Source organism: Delphinus delphis, chromosome 2 (assembly GCF_949987515.2).
Source record: "Delphinus delphis chromosome 2, mDelDel1.2, whole genome shotgun sequence".
NCBI classification, from domain to species: domain Eukaryota; kingdom Metazoa; phylum Chordata; class Mammalia; order Artiodactyla; family Delphinidae; genus Delphinus; species Delphinus delphis.
Window position 1 is genome coordinate 46,310,034 of NC_082684.1, and position 19,606 is coordinate 46,329,639.

The 19,606-nt window shown below is 38.8% G+C and overlaps 1 protein-coding gene across 2 annotated transcripts in view; it reads left to right on the plus strand.

Annotated features, from left to right (window-relative positions):
• The window catches only part of GCH1 (GTP cyclohydrolase 1), a 51,628-nt gene that overhangs the window by 14,185 nt on the left and 17,837 nt on the right, over positions 1–19,606 (plus strand). For both annotated transcript variants that reach the window (XM_060004530.1, XM_060004529.1), the window contains exon 2: positions 12,013–12,122. In XM_060004530.1, the coding sequence (XP_059860513.1) occupies positions 12,013–12,122 (110 nt within the window). The remainder of the gene's footprint in view (positions 1–12,012; positions 12,123–19,606) is intronic.

The following is a 19,606-nucleotide window of genomic DNA, read 5'->3' on the forward strand; positions in this document are numbered from 1 at the left end:
CAAATGTCCCAAACAAGGAATTTGTCACTAAAATAGCTTAAAAGACAATTACACCGATGGTATAGTTTATGCACTCGCAGTAAGATGTTCATGAGCAGTGATGAAGGTACTGGGTGCTGGAGTTCAACTGAGAGGCTGCAGACTCGGCGAGGGCTCTGCAGAACTCCAGGCCGCTTTAAGGTAGAGCTGCTGTAGATCACACCTCTCTAGCTGACCACCCCTTCAAGATATAAGTGCTTCTGTTAATGCACAGGCAACTGTGGAGGAGTGCCACTCTGGTTGCCCATCAAAAACAATTTGCCTTTCAGCCATAAGGGTAAGGTGCAGTTAGCTGACAGCCTCCAGCGCCTTCAGGATTTGCCTCAGTGGAGGCCAAGCTTAGCCCATGCTGTTTTTTTCTCTCATTTTAATATCTAACTCTTTCTATACCCCTCCAGCACAATAAACTGAGCCTTTTCAAGGGTGGCCCTTTACAAGTGAAGTAGTTTATAAGAGGGCGACAAGTCTTTTAGCTACATATTTAGCATGTTAGAAATGTTCACTGATATAATATTGATGCTAAGGGTCCGTTGGGTGTTTCTCAAACCATTTTAGTGTTAGCAAAGACTCATCCTGGTATAATGGGAAGAACAACTACTCTGGACTAGTCACAGCATCTGCACTAACGAGTTTATGACCCTGCACAAGTCACTTTCAAGACTATTGTGGATCTGGTCTGCGGGGAAAGGCAGTTAGACTAGAGTTGGATTGTCTCGCCAAGGTCTCTGTAGTACGGGCACGCTTGTTGGCATTCTCTCTTTGCTCACTCTGTTGACTTCCAGCAGCTGACAGGTGAGGTCCTAGCAAGGACCTTAGGCTTCTTTTGTTGCTAGAGGCGCTGTTTTCCTTTGAAACCTTCAAGCCACACAGATGGTTTCTACGGTAACAGGTCTCTCTTATTTTTCTTGTGACGCAGATTTTTTGAAAGGTTCTTCATCGATATGCTCTTTAGGGTTGGTGATCTTCTAACCTATAGCCCCTTTGCTTGGACAAAACATTTATTTAAAGACTTTCCCCTCAGGAGTATTGTAGACACTTCTCCAAGAAGAGTAAGTAGTTGCTAGTCATACTAGCACTTGAGGTTTCAGTCTATTAATAAAGCTTTTTATCAATTAGAAGAGGAATTGTTGGATTCGTTGGTTAAACAGTAATGCCAATAAAACTGATATTCTGTTAGAATCATGACATTTTATTTTACTTTTTATTATGTAAAATTTCCAAACACAAAAGTAGACAAAATTGTATGAGGGACAGCTGTATACTTACTACCTAGATTCAAAATTAACATTTTGTCATATTGGTATGGTCTGTTCTTGTACTGAGAGCAAATCAGAGATGTGTATTTAGAGGTGAAATGTCACCCTTGAAGGTGTTTTTCTTCTTAACCGTTTATACTATCCTATACTAACTAGTAATTCCTTCTTATCATTTAGTACCTGATCTACATTCAGATTTCCCCAGTTGTCCCAAATGTCTTTCACTCATGATTTGTTCAAACTAGGACCCACTCAGTATCCATACGTTTGCATTTGATTGTTAGGTTTAAATCTAGAAAAGTTCCTACTACCCTCCTCCCCCCGATTTATCAGAGATTGTCAGCTATCCTGTAAGATACTCCACCTTTGAGATGTGTGTGATTCTTTTCTTCTTGTTTTCATTTAATTTGTTTCTCTATCCCTCATATTCCTGGAAACTGGAAGTTAGGTCTAAAGACTTGATTAAATTCAGGGAAAACCTTTTTATTAGGAATGCTGTTTTCTTCATGCAATATCACAATCAGGAGAGACACAATATTTGGATCTTGAAGATTGTAAGACTCTAGTTGGTTTGAAAAGCTATCTTTTACTGGTTTCCTAGGATAAACTTCCATAGAGAAGTTCCTTTTTTTAAAAAAAAGTCTTTTTATTAGTTTGAAGATTTAATGTGATTCTCCTTTTCCCCTGAAACTGTTCCAGTTTGATTTTGGAAAGTAAAGGTCAAAGTAGCATTAAATTACTGAATTTTCCTGCATATAAACCAAATAAATAGTTGGCTAAACAGTATTTTGTGACTGAGGTGCACCAGCTCTGGGCTCTAGCAGATGGTTGTGATCAGGCCACTCTTCCTAGCTGCTCTCCTGGGCTGGCGGTTAGCTTGACCCTCTCTTCTCTTTCAGCCTCCGTATACATAACTATTGATATTTTATTTTTCTTTTAAAGAATCGGATTTGCTCTCTTCATTTCCTTTGCTGTTCTAGGCCTTGTCACCTCATGGCTGCAGCAACTCCTGGTTTGGCTTTCCAGCCACTGGGCTCACCAGGTTCAGACTTCCGGTGGCTGGTGATCAGGCTCTCACCTGGCAGTCAGAGGACAGGCGTCAAAATCCAGCCCTCAGACCAGCAGTTGGCTCTTCTTCAGCAGGCACTTAGTGTTTCCAGATAGAGCATCAGTTTCCTCATCTGTCAAATGAGGATAATAACTTCTGACCAATGCAGAGTGTGGCAGGACTTGAAAGAGGTTATGAACTAAATGTAAATTTTAACTTGAAAAATGCTCTAAAACAGAAGGGAATTTGGTTTCTGCCCAGTGCATGACCCATTCAGGCAGTGTACCTCTCCTTTTATTGTTTCTCACCTCTGTATTTCATCTCATATAGTACCTCCCTTCTTCACGTCCTCTAGAAAACCCTCTCTTCCTTTCCTCGTATCCATCCTTAAGGACTGGCTCAAATCTTTATCCAGTTTAGCCGTATTTCTTCTCCTGGCCCATAATTTTCCCTTTTTGTAAACTGTTGCTTTTGTAGTTTAGCTATAGTCATTATCCAAATATTTTTACACATAGACTTCTTATTTCCTCAGATCTTAAGGTTCTTGAGGTCACAGTCTGATATATTTGCGTCCAGCTTGGAAATTAGTACAGGATTTCTATGAAAACATGATCATGTTACCTTTGAAACTGGTTTCTGGTGCATTGGCTGTGGGGGCCAATTGGTGTCTTAAATGGCTGATATTTTTCCTGGGAGATGGGTACAACTTTCTTGTGTGAGGTCTTCCTTCCTCTATGTTTTGCTGGGCCATGTGGCCCTCTCTGCCACCCGCTCTGAAGGTGGCTCCAGCTTCTTCCCTTTGTCTCTCCTGGTCACTCACCCCACCACCTCCAACCTCAGTCTCTCTTCCAGGCCTCCTGGGCAGAGCTCACAGTGTTCCGTGCAAGTTGTCACCCTGTGACTTGGGGACTGTAGTGAGGGTTTATGGTGAAGAATTATATTGCCCACTGTTTGGCCTTGCTGAACAGCAAGTTAGAGCCAGTAGTGGGTCCATTTTCAACCTTCATCCTCTTTCACCCCTTAAAATCCTACGCTCCCAGCTTGACTGGTTATCGGAATCATTTCGCTTTTTAAAAGACGTAATCCTGGGATCACCCCGACACCCAGTGAATCAGACTTTATCAGGGTGGCTTGGGAAGCTGTGTTTTCCAAGGCTCCCTATGATTGGCTGTATTTGGGAGCCACTGTTCTAAAAGATGATCCCTTGTCCCTTCATCATTTTTCATGAATGATAGAGACTTGCACACCCTGCTGGTACTTATTTGTCGGATAGCATTACAAATGGTTCCATGACATCCGTCAGTGTGAAATCTCACGGCATAAGTGAAAGTAGGATGATAAGGGATGAGCCTATTAAAGGCTTTGAAGCAAATGGATAGTTTATCAGATTGGTGTGCTCTTTCTCTAGAACTGCTGCACACCAGACCGTGTTACCATCTGTTTTGTAAATTCCATTTTCAGTTAAACAGCTGGATTGTGAAAGGTATACAGAATTATCCAATTAAAAAACTAAATTTGGGCTTCCCTGGTGGTGCAGTGGTTGAGAGTCCGCCTGCCGATGTAGGGGACACGTGTTCGTGCCCCGGTCTGGGAAGATCCCACATGCCGCAGAGCGGCTGGGCCCGTGAGCCATGGCCGCTGAGCCTGCGCGTCCGGAGCCTGTGCTCCGCAGCGGGAGAGGCCACAACGGTGAGAGGCCCGCGTACCGCCAAAAAAAAAAAAAAAAAAAAACCCTAAATTTGACAGGTGTGTATTTTTTTTAATGATTCCTTGAATACACTGTGTTTCTTTCTTTAAACAGCCTTTTAAGGATCTTATTTTCCACAAATAAGAAACTTTTACCACAGATTTTCAGAGTAGTTAAACTGTGACCAGAATGAGAGTTCTTTGGCTTAGGTAACTTTGAGAGTTAATGGTGTATATGATTGGGAACCTTCGGTTTTATCCATGAATAAATCTGAATAGTTTAAAACAGGTGCTTTTGTCTTCCTCAGTACAGAAAGCCACTAGCCGTTGCTGTGCACGTCTCAGAAGCTGACCAGTGGAGCGGGAGGGTAATCCTGTTGTAATTTGGCATTGATCTCCAACACTCGCAGACTTGTGCAAACCAGGAACCTGGGAGTCATGTTGAATTCCTTTTTCAAAACCATCCTCTTACTTGTGAGGACCCTGCCACCCAGGGCACAGTCGGCACAGAGCTTGAAAGAGAACGCGGGTCTCTGGACTCTTTTAGCTCATTCCTTCTACTTTACCATACTATACTTCTTGAACTACTGTGCCTGTGGTTCCCTAAGAGCCAGTTAAGTAATTGTGGGTAGAGAGATTTTATGTGCTTCCATTTTCTCATTTCAGTGTTTTAATGTCTTATAGATAAACTGTAACAAACATTACTGTTGTGATCAAGGAAAAGGTCTTAATTAACTTCATATATGAAACTTGTCTCTCAGGGAGAGATGTTGTGTTCATAAAAACGGCTGCTGAGAGGATGGGAAGAGCATACTGCTGCTGTATTTGCTGAAACATGCATATCAATACTCTGTTGAGGGCAGCTAGCACATTTATTTCCATAGCCTTGGCTCTGTATTTTTTCCCCAGCTTTATTAAGATATAATTGATATGTAACATTGTATAAATTTAAGATGTGCAATGTATTGATTTGATACACTTAGATGTTGCAATATGATTACCACCCTTTTAAGATCTACTCTCTTAGCAACTTTCAAATATTTAATACAGTATTGTTAATTATAATTAAAAAGCTAGGTGTTAAATCCCTAGAATTTATTCATCTTCTAACTTGAAGTTTGTACTCTTTGACTAACCTCTTCCCATTTCCTCCACCCTCCCAGCTTCTTGTAACCATTATACTCTGTTTCTACAGGTTCGGCTTTTTTAGATTCCACATGTGAGATCGTACACTGTTTGTCTTTCTCCGTCTGACTTATTTCACTTAGCATGATGCCCTCAAGGTCCATTCATGTTGTCTTAGCTATATTTTAGTTGCTTAGATGCAACATGGGAATTTATCTCTGCCAAGGATGGCAGGAAGGAAAATTTCCTAAATAACCAAACTTTGACTTTCTTTGCAATGCACTGGATCTTTCCTGCTGACAAACTTGCAGTTTATGAAGTACGTTCATGGAGCATATCAGAGCTGTGCAGCAGCTCTGCCTACTTCAGCAGATGGTGCAAATGGTTGTCTAAAGTCATCTTAGTTTCTATCATTATGTCAGTCTGTGGAATATTCGGTTTCATGCTTATTTTGGCCAGTTTACAAATGTTAGCTCTGTCTTGTTAAGTGCAAAAAGCTGTGCCTGTTGGAATACTAACAAGAGGTGTATTACCATGATGGAAATGAAAGCAGAGATAGTGATTTTCTTTTCTCTTTTAATTTGTTTTAATGTTGCTCGTACTCATAGGACAAACTTTTCAAACAGGAGGTAGAAAGCAAAAAGTTTCAGTGCCACACTCAGGGCAGAAGCCTTTGTTTTAATTGCAGAGTGTGATTTAGGGAGGTTTCTGAAGGCGTTTGCAGCATTGCGTGAAGCAGGCTGTGTCTTTCCTGTGGAATCCTTCTCTAGCCCCAGTCTTGTGCAAGGGTAACCTCAGTTGCTTGCTTTTCTTTCAGGAAAAAAACAAAACACCAGCATGTGTAAGAACTCCTCAGTTTAAAAAATCTTTTTTTTATTAATGAAATATCTCAAATATACAAGAAAAGGTATAAAGAACTAATTTAGCCAACATTCATCCAATTTTAGCAAACCTTAATATTTTGCTATAATTGCTTTAAAAAATACAGATAAAGCTCATAGTTATCTCTTTCTGATCCTGCTAGCCTCCCTGTGCAGAGTTAACCACTATCCTGAATGTGATCTCTTACTCTCATGCCTATGTTTTTACTTTCATTTTATGTGTGTGTCCACAAACAACAGGTAGTATTGTTTCTACTTCATTTAAATGGACATACTCTTGTCAATGAAAAAAATTAATCAATAGTCAATCTAAGTAAGAAATGGAAAATTTTATTTGAGCCAACCTGAGGATTATAACCTGAGGGACAGTCTCTCAGAGAACTTTGAGAACTGTTCTGAAGCGGTAAGCGGGGAGGTCAGTACATATGTGATTTTGACAAGGGATAATCAAGCATACATCTTGGTCGAAGGTTACTGCTACTCACAGGGAAGAGATACCTTAGTTAATGGTTTTAATGCTTTTCTAAGTAAGATGTATAATTGTTCTTCTGATGCACATTTAAATTCCTAATATTTGTTATTACCAATAATGTTGCAATGAGAATTCTTATGTTCCCTTGGCCACGTGAGTTTCTTTGGAGTCTTCTAGTTTAAGGAAGTAAATCACAGGATAAAGACTGAGATATTAATTAGATAAAATGGAAGATCTCTGTTTAGCTCTGGCTCTGTGCATGGTGTGTAGGGTATTGTGTGGAAACTCCAAAGCCTTCAGCTACAACACTTACCTCCAAGGTTGGGAGAAATCAACACAGATAAGTGGTACCAGGAAGTACAATGAAGTAAGTACTCTATGCTGGTTGAGGCAGCTCTAATGTTAGAGGGTTTGGGCCAGTGATTCAGATCTTTCTCCCCTAAATCAGGTGGGCTTATCTTTGTTAGCCCCTTGAGTTGATTTAATTCCAGCCAAGAGCGAAGAGGCCTGATGCCTTGTTAGGTCTCACTCTCTGCGTCTTGTTCTCTCTTAATTCGAAAACCAGTAAGCAGACCCCATTCTCTCTTTCCTGTCCCTTAGGATGGACGCATGTTCAGCGTTCCAAGTCTTCTTCCATTGTCTAAATGCTGTCCTCCAGGAAGATGGATCATCTGTGCAAATCTGACTTCCTCAAAGATCTCTAATTTTTGGTGCTGATCACAGAACATCCAGGATAGTGCTAATTACTGTTAACACTCATGCAAAAGAAAGTTCCTTAGATATAATTTTCCTTTTGTGTGGAATTTCCCCTAGGAGTTTCCTTTTACCCCAGCAGAAACAGGTCTGTGTTCCTTAATATCTATGCTGTATCAGTAGGAGCATTTTCAAGATGTAAAGATTCTGTGTAGCAGCACAGAACATGGAATACCTCAAAACAGCGGCTCTCAAAGTGTGGTTCCCAGACCGGGAGCATTAGCATCTTCTGGAAACTTGTTAAAAACGTAAATTCTCAGGCTCACCCAAACCTCCTAAATCAGATGCTCTGGGGATGGGGTCCAGGGATTTGTGTTTTAACAAGCTCACTGGGGGAGTAAGAATTTCTGCTTCAGAGGGTGCTTAAATACTTTGGGTCATTCGTGGGCCTGCCTTAATGCACTTTCAGGAAGGGACAAAATGCTTGAGGGATGGCTGCCCAGCAGGGCTGTTTGTTGTCATTGCTTAGTCATTAATGACATGAGAAAGGTATACTTTTATACTTTTTGTGTGTGGTGTTGTTATAGATAGGCCTTCAACTTTTGGAGGTGGCTTTGGTTTCTTTTGTTGGTTATGACCAACAGTGGGAAATAGAATACCATAAATCCTTGTTTCCAGGGTTACCTCCTTGCTGCTGATAACAGACAGGAAATTAAAACAATCCATGATAGTGTTTTGTTCTTATTAGCCACAGATGGTAGCTTTCAGATAATGTTGGAGCAAAACATAAATAAATATAGCAGGGAGACTTCATTACTGAAGAAAAATGATTAGGCTGGGTCAAGTTTATAGTCTGGATCCATTTTAATGAAATAGGATAGAGGCAAAGCATCAGTGCTCCATTATCGCACAAAGCATCACAACGTATGGAGTCGCTAGTTGTTTTCTTTTTAGTTTAGTTTTGAGTATGTAAAACATTTACATGATTTCAAAGTCAAAATTATGTAACAAATTTTATTCAAAGATGTCTCATTTTATCATATCCCTTTTTGCCTGTTCTTTTAGTCCTTTATGGGTAATCATTTTTATTTGCTTTTTGATTTATTCTTCTAGTGTTTCCTTTTGAAGATAAGCATATATATGTGTGTATATGTTCGTATCTCCTTTCGACTTTTACACAAAAGATTTCATAATATACCACAACTTTTAAACTTTTCTTGTTTTTTTTTTTATTTTTTTATTTTTTGGCCACACTGCACGGCACACAGGATCTTACTTCTCCAACCAGGGATAGAACCAGTGGCCCTGGCAGTGGAAGTGTGGAGTCTTAACCACTGGACTGCCAGGGAAGTCCCTTATGCTACAGTTTTTTTTTAAGTTAGCTCTATTAAGGTGTAAGTTATATTCAATAAAATTAACCAACTTTATGTGCACAATTTTAATTTTGACAAACTCATAGCCACCAGTACAACGAAGATGTAGATGGTTTCCATCAACCAAAAAAAAATGTCTTCATATCTTTTTGCAGCCAATCCTCTGTGGTCTCTGGTAAACTTTCTGTCTGCTTTCTATCACTATATTAGCTTTTCCTAGAATCTCACATAGTTTTTTGTGTGTGCAGGTCTTTGACTTCTTTTACTTAGTATAATTCTTCGGAGGTTCAACCATCTTAGTACATGAATCATTATTTTATCCCATCTTATTGCTGAGTAGTGCTCCATTGCTTATATATTCCAGTTGATGGGCATTGTTCTGTTGTGTGTTTTTTTTTAATTAATTTATTTTTTAAAATTTATTTATTTATTGGCTGCATTGGGTCTTTGTTGCTGTGCACAGGCTTTCTCTAGTTGCGGCGAGCGGGGGCTACTCTTTGTTGCGCTGTGCGGGCTTCTCATTGTGGTGGCTTCTCTTGTTGTGGAGCATGGGCTCTAGGTGCATGGGCTTCAGTAGTTGTGGCTCGTGGGCTCTAGAGCGCAGGCTCAGTAGTTGTGGCACACGGGCTTAGTTGTTCCGCGGCACGTGGGATCCTCCTGGACCAGGGCTTGAACCTGTGTCCCGCACATTGACAGGCGGATTCTTTTGTGTGTGTGTGGTACGTGGGCCTCTCACTGTTGTGGGCTCTCCCATTGCGGAGCACAGGCTCCGGACGCGCAGGCTCAGCGGCCATGGCTCACGGGCCTAGCCGCTCCACGGCATGTGGGATCTTCCCGGACCAGGGCACGAACCCGTGTCCCCAATATCGGCAGGCGGACTCTCAACCACTGCGCCACCAGGGAAGCCCATGGCAGGCGGATTCTTAACCACTGCGCCACCAGGGAAGTCCCTCTGTTGTGTTTTTTAGAAGTTTTTATTCTGAAATAATTTTAGACTTACAGAATAATGATAAAAATAGTAAGAGAGATTCTCTATATACCCTTTCCCAAGCTTCCTCTAATGCTAACATCTCCCATGGCCATGGTGCAATCATCAACACTATGAACGAAACTACAGGCTTTATTTGGATTTTAGTTTTTCTGTTGCTTTTACTTGTCATGTGTCTTTAGTCTCCTCTAGCGTGGACAGTTCCTTAGTCTTTCCATGTCTATTTTTAAATTATTTATTTATTTTTTTGGCCACGCCGCGTGGCCTGTGGGATCTGAGCTCCCCGACCAGGGATTGAACCCAGGCCCACAGCAGTGAGAATGCAGAGTCCTAGTCACTGGACCACCAGGAAATTCCCTCCATGTCTTTTTAAAAAGAGTTCTTCTTTAGATATTTTGTAGAATGTCCCTCAGTTTGTGTGGTGATTAGACTGCAGTTACAGATTTTGGGGAAGAATTCCACAGAGGTGATGTGCCCTTCTCATGGTCTTATGTCAGGAGCTACGTGATATCAGTATGTCTTATTACTGGTAAAGTTAACCTTAATTATTTGATTAAAGTAGTGTCTGCCAGGTTTCTCCATAGTAAATTTATTACTTTTCCTTTTCTGCAGTCTGTTCCTTAGAAGCAAATTATTGCTTTTTAAATTCTGGTGTACATCAATGTGTATGGGAACATAGCTTAGCAACTCTCTTATTCTTAATTACAGTAATAGTAATAATATTATCTATCGCATACCCCACCTGCATATTTCTAAACACAAGTGGATTATCTCATTTAATCCTCAGGATACCTCTCTGAAGTAGATACTTTTTTCATGCCCATTTTATAGCTGAGCAGATTGAGGCACAGAGTGCCTTGCCCAAGGTTCTGCAGTTAGCAGTGGAGCCAGATGCTAACATAAGCCTAACTTGAGGGCCAGCATTTAACACGTGCCATATGGTTGTTGTCAGAGCTTAGAATGGGGATGCTCTCATTTTTTGCCAGAGAAAACAAATGAACACTTCCTATATTTGACAATTCTCTTTTGTTCTTTAAGAAAAATTTTTTTGTTTTTACTTTCAGGAAGATTCCTTGTGTGACTAAAGATTTTATTTAGTCAGCTATGCATGGCAGTAACATTACATTAAAATCACGGAGAACTCCAAGATACTTTGGGGAGCACTGAGGATCTATTTTTGGACTTCTTTCAAAAATAGGACTGAAGGTTAGGACAGAGTATTCAGAAGAGAAAACTGCTTTTGGAGGAGTATTTACTTAAAGAATGGCCCTGAGCCTTTTCCTCCCTGGACTTTTTTAGCCTCTCTTAACCAGGGTGTCATGTTTATCTCTGTGTCCAAACCCCACATGTTCACTTTTGTTTACCACACTAATAACTGCTGTATCACACAGTCAAATATGTCTCTGAATAGCCTAAATCGGGGGATGACAACTGTGGTTAACTGATAACTCAATATCTGTGAGCCTCTCTTCTGGTAGCAACGGAGCCACTGAAGGTCAGGCTGTGTGGGTGGACATTTGCACATCTTCCCTGTGACTCACTCAGCAGCCTGCCTTTCCAAGGGGAAATAGCAGTATTTGGCTACAAAGCTCTGTTCATCTCTTCCCTTCTGTCTCATGCTGTGTAGATTGGGTATCCCCAAATCCTTGAAATCACATACCTAGATGACTTGAATGTATCTAGTCTGCCAAGCTGTTCAGATATGAGTGCAGTTTTTAAAAATAAAGTTTTTGTTTCTAAATGTCTGTTGTAAGCCTGGCCCTATATGACAGAGTCCACAGGTTAAACAAGACACTGTTCATCACCCAAAGCCAACCTGGACAGGCACACACATAAAAACTATAGAATTGATTTCCTTAGGAAGGGAGGAGGAAGGCAACTGTTTAGAATGAGTCTGATGCTTGCATACAATAACTAGAAAATTTTATAAGAATAGAAAATTATTTGGGGTGGTAATAACAGAGGTCAAGTTTATGGGTATCTGGATCTAGCTTCAGCAATCAGAGAGGTAAGAATTGGTTTTTTCTCAGATATCGTTTTCTACACATTTGTTATAGAGAAAGTGTTAGGTACAGGAAAATGTAAGGAAGGAAGTGAAAGTAGACCATTCCTATCACTAGAAATACCCACTCTTTTGTTTTGCATAATCTATCTCCTTTCTTCCCTCTCTCTTTTTCCCTTCCTCTCCTATGCTACAAATACATTGGTAATCCTGCATTTTTTATGTAATACCACATCATAAGGATTTTCCCCACCATTTAAAGAAAAAGACTTTGCTAATGTGGTGGGAGAAAAATAACTAGTTTTAATTTGCATGCCATTAATATTTTAGTTAGGATTAACATTTTTATGTTGACTGTCAATTTACACGTACCTACAGGGTGTTAGCTTTTCTATTCTTTATCTTACTGTAAAATTGGAAATGTTACTAAAGCAAGCCTCTGATTTCAGATGTCCTAAATGATGCTATATTTGATGAAGATCATGATGAGATGGTGATTGTGAAGGACATAGACATGTTTTCCATGTGTGAACATCATCTAGTTCCATTTGTTGGAAGGGTAAGTTTTTCTATGTTGTCTCCTAACAGTGTTTAAAAGCACAATGACAGTTTTAAAGTTAGGATAATTATATTTTAAATTGTCACCTGCTAATTCCTAATATCCCAGATATTTAGAATTACACATAAACAGTTACTCTTTATCAACCCTACTAATCTAATAGCTGGAAATTAACAAAATAAAAACAAAGTAGCAGAAGGCCCTCTGGGCAAGCATTTCACAGTAAATACCATGTTAATAGGTTAAAATAATGAGATTAAAGACCATCTTTTTTTTTTTAGGTAGCTGCTGCAGGCTCTGAAAACCTTTGCCCTTTATTTTGACTTGATCCAAGATATACTTTTGTATAATATGACATGAGCAGTAATGATTGCAGAATGTCTTGTGGCAGAGGTTATAGTATTAGTGGGTTTAATTTGTTTCCAACCCTTTCTATTTTAGGAAAAATGAATCTGTGAGCTAGATAATGTTATCTAGTTTGCTGTAGTTAAACATACTTTTGAGAACATGTGGGTTACCAAGAGTTGTCCTTTTCTCTTCCCTCCCCCCATATAATTTTATTTTATTTTGACTTTTTATTAATAATTTTCAAATGGAAGACTTATAGGAAATAGTGGTATGAATATCTAAACACCCATCACCTAAATTTAATGTGTTAACATTTGCTTCATATTTTTTTGTTAAAGTATTTTTTCATTTTTTATAGAAGTGAAACGTAGAAAAATGCACAAATCATTAGGGTACTTCCTACTACCTCACAGATCAAGAACTAGAACATTATCAGTGTCCTAGAAGCTCACCTTGTGCCCCTTGTTAATCCCTAACCCATCTTGTCCCCACAGGTAACTAGTATATGGATTTGTAACATTATAGATTGATTAGTTTCGCTGGTTTTTCAATTACTATATATAAATAGGTGGGGTCTACAGAATGTACTCTTTTGTGTTTAGCTTCTTTTGTTCCATATTGAAAGAGTCATTGATGTTATGTTATTGCCCGTCATTATATTTTCATTGCTATATATAATTCCATTGTACAAACATACCACAATTTATTCTGTTCTTGGAGGACATTTGTATTGTTTCCTCTCTCTCTCTCTGTTTGGGTGTTTTGGTTGTTGTTGGTGGTGGTTTTTTTGTTTTTGGCTATTGCAAACAGTACTGCTATCAGCATTCTTTTGGTGCACAGATGCATATATTTCTTTTTTAAATTTTTATTTAGTTTTTAATTTTCTGAAAGAATTTATTTATTTATTATTTATTTATTTACCGAGCCACACAGCATGTGGGATCTTAGTTCCCTGACCAGGGATTGAACCTGGGCCACGGCAGTGAAAGCCCAGAATCGTAATCACTAGGCCACCAGGGAACTCACTAATTTATTTTTGAATTTTAGTTGATTTACAATATTGTATTAGCCTCAGGTGTACAGTAAAGTGATTCAGCTGTATGTGTGTGTGTGTATTTTTTTTCAGGTTATTTTCCATTCTAGATTATTATAAGATATAGAATATAGTTCCCTGTGCTATACAGTAAATCCTTATTACCTATGTATTTTAGGTATAGTAGTTTGTATCCTAATTTATCCCTTTCCCCTTTGGTAACCATAAGTTTGTTTTCTATGTCTATTAGTCTGTTTCTGTTTTGTCTATACATTCATGTGTATTATTTTTAAGGTTCCACATATAAGTGATATCATATGATATTTGTCTCTCTCTGTCTGACTTAATTCACTTAGTATGTATTCTCTAGGTCACCCCACGTTGCTGCAAATGGCAATACTTTATTCTTTTTTATGGTTTAGTCGTAGTCCATTGTATACATACACCATATCTTCTTAAACCAATTGTCTGTTGATAGACACTTGGGTTGTTTCTGTGTCTTGGCTATTGTAAATAGTGCTGCTCTGAACATTGTGGTGCATGTATTTTTTTGAGTTAGAGTTTTAATCTTTTCTGGATATATGCCCAGGAGTGGGACTGCTGGATCATATGGTAACTCTAGTTTTTGAAGGAACCTCCATAGTGGTTGCACCAATTTACATTCCCACCAACAATGTAAGAGGGTTCCCTTTTCCCCACACCCTCTCCAGCGTTTATTATTTGTAGACTTTTTGATGATGGTCATTCTGATCAATGTGAAGTGATACCTCATTGTGGTTTTGATTTGCATTTCTTTAATAATTAATATGTTGAACATTGTTCATGTGCCCGTTAGCCATCTGTGTGTCTTCTTTGGAGAAACGTCTGTTTAGACCTTCTGCCCATTTTTTGATTGGGTTTCTTTTGTCAGTATTGAGTTGTATGACTTGCTTGTATATTTTGGATATTAACCCCTTGTCGGTCACATCGTTTGCAAACATTTTCTCCCATTAGGTAGGTTGTCTTTTTGTTTTGTCGATGGTATTCTTTGCTGTGCAAAAGCTTGTAAGTTTGATTAGGTCCCATTTGTTTATTTTTGCTTTTATTTCTTTTGCATTGGGAGACTGATCTAAGAAAATATTGCTATGACTTATGTCAGGGAATGTTTTGCCTATGTTCTCTTCTAGGAGTTTTATGGTGTTGTGTCTTATATTTAGGTGTTTAAACTATTTTGAGTTTATTTTTGTGTACAGTGTGAGGGAGTGTTCTAATTTCATTGATATACATGTAGCTGTCCAGCTTTCCCAACACCACTTTTTGAAGAGATTGTCTTTTCTCCATTGTATATTCTTGCCTCCTTTGTCATAGATTAATTGACCATAAGTACATGGGTTTATTTCTGGGCTTTCTATCCTGTTCCATTGACCTTTGTGTCTGTTTTTGGGCCAATACTATGCTGTTTTGATTACTGTAGCTTTGTAGTATTGTCTGAAGTCTGGGAGAGTTATGCCTCCAGCTTTGCTCTTTTCCCTCAGGATTGCTTTGGCAATTCTAGGTCTTTTGTGGCTCCATATAAATTTTAGTATTACTTGTTCCAGTTCTGTGGAAAATGTCATGGGTATTTTGATAGGGATTGCATTAAATCTGTAGATTGCTTGTGGAGTAGTATGGCCATTTTAACAATATAAATTCTTCTAATCCAAGAGGATGAGATATCTTTCCATTTCTTTGAATCATCTTCAATTTACTTAGTTTATTAATGTTTTATAGTTTTTAGCGTATAGGTCTTTCACCTCCTTGGTTAAATTTATTCCTAGGTTGTTTTTTTTTTTAATTGGATGTGATTTTAAACAGAATTTTTAAACTTTCTCTTTCTGATATTTCATTGTTAGTGTAAATAAATGCAACAGATTTCTGTATATTAGTCTTGTATCCTGCTACCTTGCTGATTTCTTTTATTCTGATAGTTTTTGTGTGGAGTCATTAGGGTTCTCTATTTAGAGAACTGTGTCATCTGAAAATAGTGACAGTTTACCTCTTTACTTCCAGTTTGGGTACCTTCTCTTTTTCTTATCTGATTGCTGTGGCTCGGACTTCCAATACTATGTTGAATAGGAGTGGTGAGAGTGGGCATCATTGTCTCGTTCCTGAATTTAATAGGAAGGCTTTAAGCTTTACACTGTTGAGTATTATATTGGCTGTGGGTTTGTCGTAAATGGCTTTTATTATGTTGAGATATGTTCCCTCTATATCCACTTTGGTGAGAGTTTTTGTCATGAGTGGATGTTGAATTTTATCAAATAATTTTTCTGCATCTATTGAGATAATCATGTGGTTTTTGTCTTTCCTTTTCTTAACGTGGTGTATCACATTGATTTGTATGTTGAACCATCCTTGCAACTCTGGAATGAATCCAACTTGATCATGGTGTATGATCCTTTTTATGTATTATTGGATTCAGTTTGCCAACATTTCGTTGAGGATTTTTGCATCTATATTCATCAAAGATATTAGCCTGTAATTTTCTTTTATTTGTAGTGTCTTTGGTTTTGGTATTAGGGTGATGGTGGCTTCCTAGAATGAATTTGAGAGTGTTTCCTCCTCTTCAGTTTTTTGGAATAGTTTGGGAAGGATAGGTGTAAGTTCTTTGTATGTTTGGTAGAATTTCCCCAGTGAAGCCATCAAGTCCTGGACTTTTGTTTGCAGGGAGGTTTTGTTTTTGTTTTGTTTTGCAGTATGCGGGCCTCTCACTGTTGAGATCTCTCCTGTTGCGGAGCACAGGCTCCAGATGCGCAGGCTCAGTGTCCATGGCTCACGGGCCCAGCTGCTCCCCGGCATGTGGGATCTTCCTGGACCGGGGCACGAACCCGCGTCCCCTGCATCGGCAGGCGGACTCGCAACCACTGCGCCACCAGGAAAGCCCGGGAGGTTTTTTTTTTTTTTTTTTTTTTGCAGTACGCGGGCCTCTCACTGTTGTGGCCTCTCCCGTTGCGGAGCACAGGCTCCGGACGCGCAGGCTCAGCGGCCATGGCTCACGGGCCCAGCCGCTCCGCGGCACGTGGGATCCTCCCGGACCGGGACACGAACCCGCGTCCCCTGCATCGGCAGGCGGACTCTCAACCACTGCGCCACCAGGGAAGCCCTTAAATTTTTTTATTACAGATTCTGTTTCACTTCTAGTAATTGGTCTGTTCAAATTATCTTTCTTCTTGACTCAGTTTTGGCAGGCCATTGGTTTCTAGAAACTTGTTCTTTTCTTCCAGTTGTCCAATTTGTTGGTATACAACTGTTTATAGTATTGTCTTATGTTTTTTTTTATTTTTTATTTTTGGTATTTCTGCAGTATTGGTTGTTATTTCTCCTCTTTCACTTCTTGTATATTTGGGTCCTATCTCTTTTCTTCTTGGTGAGCCTGGCTAGAAGTTTGTCTATTTTATCTTTTCAAAAAACCAGCTCTTGGTTTTATTGATCTTTTCTATTTTTTAAAAATCTCTATTTTATTTATTTTTTTCCTGATCTTTATGATTTCCTTCCTTCTGCTTACTTTGGGTTTTGTTTGTTCTTCTTTTTCTAATTCTTTAGGTGATAGGTTAGGTTGTTTGAGATTTTTCTTATTTGAGGAAATCCTGTATTGCTATGAACTTCTCTCTTAGAACTGCTTTTGCTGCATTCCATAGATTTTTGTAAGGTTGTGTTTTTATTGTTGTTTGTCACAAGGTATTTTCTGATTTCTTCTTTGATTTCATCATTGACCTATTGGGTTTTTAGTAGCATATTATTTAGTCTCCATGTGTTTTTTTTTGTTGTTGTTTTTTCCTGTTTTTCTTTGTGGTTGATTTCTCATGTCATATCATTGTGGTCAAAAAAGATGCTTGAAATAATTTCTGTCCTCTTAAATTTGTTGAGGTTTGTTTTATGACCTAGTATATGGTCTATTCTAGGGAATGTTCCATGTGTGCTTGAAAAGAATTTTTTTTCTAATAGATATCAGTTAAGGCCAACTGGTCTAGTGTCATTTTAGGACCTCTGTTGCCTTATTGATTTTCTGTCTGGAGGATCTATACATTGATGTCAGTGAGGTGTTAAAAGTCTCCTACTATTATTGTTTTCCTGTCACTTTCTCCCTTTGTTAGTATTTTTATATATTTAGGTATTCCAAAATGGGTGCATATATGTTAATGAGTATAATATCCTCTTCTTGTATTGATCCCTTTACTATATAATGTCCTTGTCTTTCTTTATGGACTCTGTTTTAAAGTCTATTTTGTCCAATATGAATATTGCTGCCTCTGTTTTCTTGTCATTTCTATTTGGATGAAATATCTCTTTTCATCCCTTCACTTTCCATCTGTGTGTGTATCTTGCCCTGAAGTAAATCTCTTGTAGGCAGCGCATTTTTAGTTTCTTTTTATTCAGTCTGCCACTCTATGTCTTTTGATGGGAGCATTTAGTCCATTGACGTTTAAAGTAATTATTGATCGGTATGTACTTATTGCCATTTGAAACCTTGTTTTCCAGTTGGTTTTGTAGTTCTTCTTTGTTCCTCTCTTTATGTTTTTCCTTTTGTGATTTGATGGTTCTTTTTTATATTATGCTTGAGTTCCTTTCTTTTTGGTTGTTGTGAATCTGTCATGTGTTTTTGATTTGTGGTTATCCTGGTTTTCAAGTATGTTGACCCATAACTATATCTACTTGCTTTAAACTGATAGTCATATCATATAAGTTTGAATATGTTCTAAAAGATCTACATTTTTATACTCTCCTTTCCCATATTTTATGGCTTTGATGTCCCATTTTACATCTTAATGTTTATTCTTTTGCTGTTAATTGTAGTTATAATTGCATTTACAAATTTTTTTGATTTTTTTTGCAGTGTAAATAGTGTAAACATTATTTACAATGTCATCTTAGTTTCAGGTGTACAGCACAGTGATTCAGTTATTGTTTTTTAATCTATGTACTGGCTTATTTAAGTGATCTTCAGTCCTTTTATATATTTGCTTTTCTTTTTTTTTTATATTTTATTTTTGGCTGCATCAGGTGTTAGTTGTAGCATGTGGGATCTTTCATTGCGGCATGCAGGCTCTTCATTGCGGTGCTTGGACTTCTCTGTAGTTGTGGCACACAGTCTCCAGAGCGCATAGGCTCTGTAGCTGCAGCACACAGGCTCATAAGTTGTGGAGCATGGGCTCAGTTGCCCTGTGGCATGTGGGATCTTAGTTCCCTGACCAGGGATTGAACCCACATCCCTTGCATTGGAAGGTGGATTCTTAACCACTGGACCACCAGGGAAGTTCCATATATTTGCTTTTCCTATTGTGATTTTTCCCTATCCTATAGATTCTTTTTTTTTAAAATTGAGAACATTTTTTAAAATTAATTTAATTTTGGCTGCATTGGGTCTTCATTGCTGCACACAGGCTTTCTCTAGTTGTGGTGAGCGGGGGCTACTCCTCGTTGCAGTGCGCGGGGTTCTCATTGCGGTGGCTTCTCTTTGTTGCAGAGCACGGGCTCTAGGCGCGCAGGCTTCAGTAGTTGTGGCTCATGGGCTCTAGAGCACAGGCTCAGTAGTTGTGACACACGGGCTTAGCTGCTCCGCGGCATGTGGGATTTTCCCAGACCAGGGCTCGAATCCGTGTCCCCTGCACTGGCAGGTGGATTCTTAACCACTGTGCCACCAGGGAAGTCCCCCTATAGATTCTTGCTTCTCTGCTATTTAGAGAAAACCTTTCAATATTTCTTTAAGGGTAGGTTTAGTATTGCTGAATTCTTTTAGTTTTTGCTTGTCCGAGAAATTCTTTATCTCTCCTATTCTAAATTATATTCTTGCTGGGTAGAGTTGCAGGGTTTTCCCTTTCAGGACTTTGAATAGATCATGCCACTCCCTTCTGGCGTGCAAAGTTTCTGCAGAGAAATCTGCTGCTAGCCTTATGGGGGTTCCCTTGTAACTGACTTTTTCTCTTGCCTTTAGAATCCTTACATTAACTTTTGCCACTTTAATTATGATATATCTTGGTCTGGGTCTGTTTGTGTTCATCTTGTTTGGAACCCTCTATCCTTCCTGTACCTGAATGTATTTCATTCTTTAGGTATGGAAAGTTTTAAGCCATAATTTCTGATACAT